Raw genomic sequence first — 6265 nt, 5'->3', positions numbered from 1 at the left:
AATATAAACTATTAGCAAGTGGCAAAGGCCACGCCCCTGCTAGTACACAAGGCAAATCATAATCACCTGCTGTGAAGTAGCCTCTTATCCCACACCTGGGATCAAAACAAAAACATATTCACATAACGTAAGTGGGTTTTTAAGGAAACCAAAACTCTCACAACTTCCCTTGGCAGTGGAACAGCATTCAAACTCCTCACCCTGGCTTAGGCCCTCTGCCCACTCCAGACTTGACTCCAAACACCTTCCTACCCTCAGCCCCAGCTACAAGCTTTCAACTCTAGGTTTACCCCTTCCTGGGCTCCCTGCTATCAGTACTGTCTGGACTTTTACTTGCCTTGATCCTTCTTGCCACCTTGCAGGGCTCTATGCATTTCCCCCACAGTCTGGATCACATGACCTTTATTCTCATCACCCTTGACATGAGCAGAGATTGTCTTGCTCATGGATTGGTTTATTACATCAAGCCTCCTGAAATGGGAGTGCCACCAGGGCAGGAACTACATGGACCTCATTTCCTGACTCAGTGCCATGTGCTTGTCCTAGCAGAGATTGGTGTTTGAGGAGAGATTGGAATGATGTGAGTAGAGGCACAGAACTCCTTCAAGTAAGAGACCACAATGGCTGTAGTAATTAGAGATAGTGCCTGGTGTGCAGGGGCTTGGGACAGGAGGGACCCTAGAAGTGAAGATGAGAAAACTGCTTAGATATGCCGGCTTTAAAAACTGTCTATTCATCTTAAAATTCTGTCTATGTGTGTCTGAGTGCATATGTGTGGGGGTGCAGTGTTGTCTAGAAGAGTGTTGGGTTCTGTGGTGCTGGGGTCACAGGAGCTGGTCACTGTGAACTCTGAACGCTGGCCCTCTGGGATAGCTGATGAGACATCTCTCCAGCCTTGTATGTATGTTCTCTTTTTCTTCCTTTTTTTGGTGTATTTGTGGGGGGGGAGGACGGGAAGGGTGGTTGGTTTTGACACGCTGTGTAGCCCTGTCTGTCCTGGAATGCCCACTGTAGACCAGGGTGGCTTCGAACTCACAGAAATACCCCTGCCTCCTGAATGCTAAAATTAAAGATACGTGCCACCATGGCCAGCCCGATACCTATTTTCTTTTAGATTTTTATTTATTTTGTGCACATTAATGATCTATCTTCATGTGCACCTGCACACCACAAGAGGGCAGTAGAGGGTATAGATGGTTGTAAGCCACCATGTGGTTGCTGGGAATTGAACTCAGGACCTCTGGAAGGGCAGCCGGTGTTCTTAACTGTGGAGCCATCTCTCTAGCTCCCCATATGTATTTGTGAGATGCCATCAGAATGAAGGAACCCAGAGTGGTAGGGAAAGCGCAGTGAGGAGGTCCTTACTTTTTTAGGAAAAGAGATGGTGGCTTTTTGTCCAAAAAAGGGGCTGGAGAGGGTATGAGAAGAGGAGTGAGAACGGATACAATTTGGGATTATGTGGATGAACACTGGGGCAAGAGAGCCAGGGTGAGGGACAGCAGCTTAAGCTTCTCGAGAAGTGCCCCAGGGGTCCCTTAAACACTAAGGGATGTCTTAGGAGCAAGAGTGCTTGCTTAGCAAGCATGAAGCCCTGGGTTCAACCACATATGCTATCCCAACCTTGGAGTCCCAGTCCCAGGGAAATGGAGTCAAGAAGATCAAAAGTTCAAGGTCATCCCCAGCTACACAGTTTAATGTCAGTCTGGGCTACACAAGACCTTAAGGGGTATGCTAGGTTTCTGACTCCCCAGCTGTGACTTTTTCCCAATCAGAACCACATCTGTGCCAGTTCCTGCTTTACCCTGTGTCTAACATAGGGATGGTTCAGAAGTGCAACCTGAGGTCCCCTCTCTGCACAAACAGGCAATCTCTGAGCCTCCTCCAGCCAGTCTCCCCAAAGCAAAGATGGCAGAGAGACAAATACCAGCATGATCAACATTTATTTGTAAGTTTTCTCCAACAGGCCAGCTGGGCTCTGGTGTGGCTGCCTGGATGTGTCCCTGTGTTTCTGGGGTTTGTCAGTCTTTCCCTAGGGCTTTCGGTCCAGAAGCCCTCATGGAGCCTGGGCAGTGTCAGACTCAGAAGAGCTGCCTTGCAAAGGGACGGGATTTGTATAGAGAGGCAGGGAGGCTGCACACAGCGGTGGGACCTAAGTCTTTCAGCACATGACAGGAGGAAAACTGAGGAAAGAGAGAAAGACTCTGTGGGAGAGGCAGGGAGCTTTGACTCTGAGGTGGACAGAAGCCAGCAATGTTTAGCCCCTGAGCCCAGAGGGGAGTAAGCGAGGCTTCCCAATCCACCTTCCTCTCGGCTTGGAAAGGATGAACAAGAGAGAGAGGGCCCACTTTGTCAGAGCTGAGTCGTAAGCAACCCCACATTCCAAAGAGGGCTACAGTGCAGCCAGGTGACTGTCTTGCAGGCTGTGACCTTTGGTCCCTTCCCTGGAGGAGATACGGAAAAGGCTCTGGCAGCCTCATCTGTGCTGGACCTTCACTGAACCTTCTTGGTCACCCTCTGGCTCTTCAGCATCACATATGTGATAAACAATCCTGGAATACACAGAGCAGAAAGGACTGGGGGGGTCCGAGTAAAGGCTAGGTGGCCTGGGCAAAATGACCCACGTGCAAGGTCAGGCTCCCAACCAACCACCCTGGGGGCACATCTTCCCAGACTTCATGAAGCCACACACTACTGATGGTCAGTCAAACATCACCGAGTGAATGATGCAAGATGCTCTGATGTCTTTCTGCCCTCCTGCCTGCTGATACCACTGTGCCATCATCCAGCCATGAATCACTCTCCTAAGCGACTTTACTAGAGCTTGGAATACTGTAACGATGAAGACACAGTCCCCAAGCAAAGAAGCAGTTAGAGAGGCCAGGGTGAGAAAGGGGGTGGGTGACTGAGGCGTGAACGGTGAAGATGAAGCTGGACAGGAAAAGGGAGACACGTCCTTAAGCTCCCAAAACCTGAAGCGCTGAGAACACCAGAGGGTTTCTGACTATGGACTTTAAAGAGGAACAGGAAAACCCCAGGGAGAGTTGGGGACAAGGAGCTTATAAGCAAGTGCCAGTGTGGAAGCATCCTCATGGGTGAAGGTGGCTAGCCTTCCAGACAACTTGCCCAGACCAGGAGACCTTTGGAGAATGGAAGACTTACCCACAAATAGGAGCAGCAGGAGGCCTGCAACCAATGGGATGAGGACAGCATAGGCGCGGGGCAGGAAGTACTTGTGGATGACATGCTGGCTGTCAATGAATGGCTGGCACCAAGGGCAAGAGCTCTGTTAAGTACTGCTCACCTGACCCAGCCCAAAGGGAAGCCATCCCACTGCCTCTGTTTAAGAGGCTTGAACCCACTGGCAGCACTGGGTTTTAAGGGGTTCCCAACCTGGGCTCTGCTTGGGGTGTGCTCACCTGACCCAGCCCAAAGGGAAGCCATCCCACTGCCTCTGTTTAAGAGGCTTGAACCCACTGGCAGCACTGGGTTTTAAGGGGTTCCCAACCTGGGCTCTGCTTGGGCATATGTTTTGACGAGAGATGCACTCTATTATCTCAGGTAGCCTGAACTACTGCCCTGGCCTTCTGAGTGCTAGAAACCGTTGTTTCTGTTTTCTAGGGCAGGGTCTCACTACAAAGCCCTGGCTGGCCTCACAGAGACCCACCTTCCTCTGCCTTCTGAACGCAGGAACTCTAGGTCTTTCTTAAATTTTTATTTTATGTTTCAATTATGTGTAAGTACACGTGAGTGCAGGTATACCTTCATCTAAGCCCTGGATCTTCCAGCACTTCCTAACACAACTTAAGCAGCATTGGTGTGCCAGGCACTTTTGCTGGATCTCCTGGAGCTGGAGTTACAGATGGTTGTAGCTGGCCATGTGAGTGCTGGGACCTGACCTCCAGTCCTCTGGAGGAGCAGACAAGTCTTCTTCAGCCTACCTAACTTTTCTCTCTAAAGAATAAAGTACTGCAAGATTCCCCTTTCCAAGCACAAAACACTTTTAAGCAATAACTAACACATTTTCCCACATTGAAAAAAAGGGAGAAAGCCTTAAGGTGTTAATAAAATCCACTGGCCATTGCTACACCTAGGAACCAGCTGGCTGAGCAGGAGGACAAACCTAAAATAGAGCCTTACAGTGTAGCACTTAAGAGGTTGAGCCAGGCGGGTTCTCCAGGGAGGAGCAGCCCTGCTAGGCCACAGAGGAGGACTTTGCAGCCAGTCCTGAAGATACCTGATAAACCAGGATCAGATGAAAGGGGAGGAGGTCCTCCCCAATCAGTGGACTTGGAAAGGGGCAGGGAGGAGATGAGGGTGGGATTGGGAGGAAAAGAGGCAGCAGGATACAACTGGGATACAAAGTTAACAAACTGTGACCAATATTTAAAAAATAATAATAAATTGTATAAATTAAAAACTAATAATAAAAGAGGTTGAGCCATATCCTTCTCTGTGGGTCTCAGGCTCCTCGTCTATAAAATACAGGCACCATCAGCAATCAGAGTGGAGATTTCGTGAAATTAGGGCTGGTCAAGCACCTAGCTCAGTGCCTGGCACGCAGACGCTGCTTAAGTCGGTTAGGAATTGGCTTAGAGATCCAGAACAGGATGAAGGTGGGCAAGGTAGGGTGGGGGTTGGGCGCACATACCAAAAGAATCACCCAAGTGGTGTAGTAGGTGAAGATGATCAGGCTAACGGCGACGAGGCCAAATCCCACCACTTGGTCTGTGCCGGTGGCCTAGAGAAAAAGGGAGACTCAGCTGGCGAGATGTCTGAACCTGGAAGTGCACTAATGGAGGCTCGGCGCAGCGGGTTTACACCCTGAGCTTCTCCTTCATTCAAACAGCCGCACACGAGGGTAGGAGGTGGCGGTGGCTGACTAGAAGTGGCTCTCCGGCTTAGAAAGCTGTGCCAGGCCTCGTGTCACCTGGCCGCAAGCGGTCGGGAGAGCCAAACGAGTTCGGAGAGCCAGACCCCATCTCCCAGGGAGTCTCCGACTCTGGGCCAGACCCATGGTACCCCCAAATCACCGTGGTACCGCAGAACAGGCTCACCATTTCCCGTGTTTCGCCGGAGCCACAAGACACATCCGGTTTCTGATTCAGGCCTTTCCGGCCTGTAAGTCCCTTGGAACTGGGGGAGTTGTAGTCCCTTGACCGACCTAGACCGGACGTGCCGGCACGTTTCCCCGCCCTCCTTTGCATGTCGGGAAATGTAGTTTCTGAAGGGAACTGTGGAGCTGGGAACTCAGATTTCCTGGTCTTTGTGGCTACAGCCCCGTCAGACCCTCCCCAATCAATAATCCTCCTTTAACCATCAGTCTCAAGCCAGAGTGAAATGAACCCCAGTTGGAAGGTCCTTTTTGTCACGTGGGAACTGAGGCTCAGAGAGGGACAGATCTTAATCTGAGTCGGTGGGAAGCAGGCTCTATTTCCTGGCCTTGAAATTGTTGGTGGAAGAGGCAGTGTAGAATGATCACCACCAGCCTGGGAGCGGTGGGGTCAGACAAGGCAGGAGAGAAGACAATTTCCACTGGCAGAAAGTTGACTGGCTTCCTAAAGGTGGCCTTCTAGGCCTCCCTCCACTGCCCACTTCTAGGTCCCGAGGCAGTCAGAACGGCCCTGTGTATCCGCCCCTTAGCACCAAGGGAGGTTGGGCCAAATTATCCTTGATGCTTTTCCTCTGAGTTTCTGAACACCTGAAACACTATACTTACACAGCATGTGGATATGGGGCTGACCGCTGCCAATCTGGTCTCCAGATGATATTTCTGCAACTACAGGCAGCAGCAACCTTGGTGCCCGAGTTTCTTCGGTTTTAGTACCCCAAGCCCAGAGAGAGCAGCAGGAGCTTTGACTGGAACAACCAGCGTTAAGATTCCCTAATTTGTGCTGGGCACGGTGGTGCACGTCGGTCAACACTCTGGAGGCATGCGGATCAGGTCTTAAACCACAGGGCTAAAAGAAACCTTCTAACTATAAAAATAAAATAATAGTAATAAAAAAAAATTCCCTCCCCCAACCAGAATGAGACACTATCTCCAACAAAAAGATGTACAGGCCAGTGAAATGGATTAGCAGATAAAGTTCTCTGACCTTTGCCAACTGCCCATTCCTCACAAACAGAACTGAAAATATAATTTAAAAAAAAAATATATATATATATATAAGGACGTGAGGACCAGGACCTGGAGAACCCTGGCCCTTCTATACTCTCCCTAGAATGTCCACCCTATACACATATATGGCTAGCTTCTGTTATTACT

General features: G+C 50.1%; 1 protein-coding gene across 2 annotated transcripts; it reads right to left on the bottom strand.

Moving 5' to 3' along the window:
- Positions 1-1921: 1921 nt before the first annotated feature.
- Positions 1922-5219, bottom strand: Dpm2 (dolichyl-phosphate mannosyltransferase subunit 2, regulatory). 2 transcript variants are annotated; one of them, XM_021659308.2, is made up of 4 exons: positions 5055-5219; positions 4649-4738; positions 3160-3262; positions 1922-2549 (listed from the first exon to the last, which is right to left on the bottom strand). In XM_021659308.2, exons 1-4 carry the CDS (start codon positions 5202-5204, stop codon positions 2491-2493), a joined length of 402 nt encoding a protein of 133 aa, XP_021514983.2. In that variant the 5' UTR covers positions 5205-5219; the 3' UTR covers positions 1922-2490. The 2 variants fall into 2 exon arrangements, with proteins under 2 accessions (XP_021514983.2, XP_060245923.1); XM_060389940.1 differs by lacking the exon at positions 1922-2549 and adding an exon at positions 2556-2829.
- Between the last annotated feature and the right edge of the window lie 1046 nt (positions 5220-6265).

Source organism: Meriones unguiculatus, chromosome 8, assembly GCF_030254825.1.
Source record: "Meriones unguiculatus strain TT.TT164.6M chromosome 8, Bangor_MerUng_6.1, whole genome shotgun sequence".
NCBI lineage: Eukaryota > Metazoa > Chordata > Mammalia > Rodentia > Muridae > Meriones > Meriones unguiculatus.
The sequence above is the reverse complement of the archived record's forward strand: the minus strand, read 5'-3'. Positions and strand labels throughout refer to the sequence as shown.

What these genes read in the sequence shown, in the direction of transcription:
- Dpm2 (XM_060389940.1), bottom strand. Translation starts at nt 5,204, where the DNA reads ATGCAAAGGAGGGCGGGGAAACGTGCCGGCACGTCCGGTCTAGGTCGG. An exon ending in CCACTTGGGTGATTCTTTTG is followed by an intron (nt 3,263 to 4,648) that starts GTATGTGCGCCC and finishes CCTTGGTGCCAG; the next exon opens with CCATTCATTGACAGCCAGCA. An exon ending in CCTGCTGCTCCTATTTGTGG is followed by an intron (nt 2,830 to 3,159) that starts GTAAGTCTTCCA and finishes TCATCGTTACAG; the next exon opens with TATTCCAAGCTCTAGTAAAG.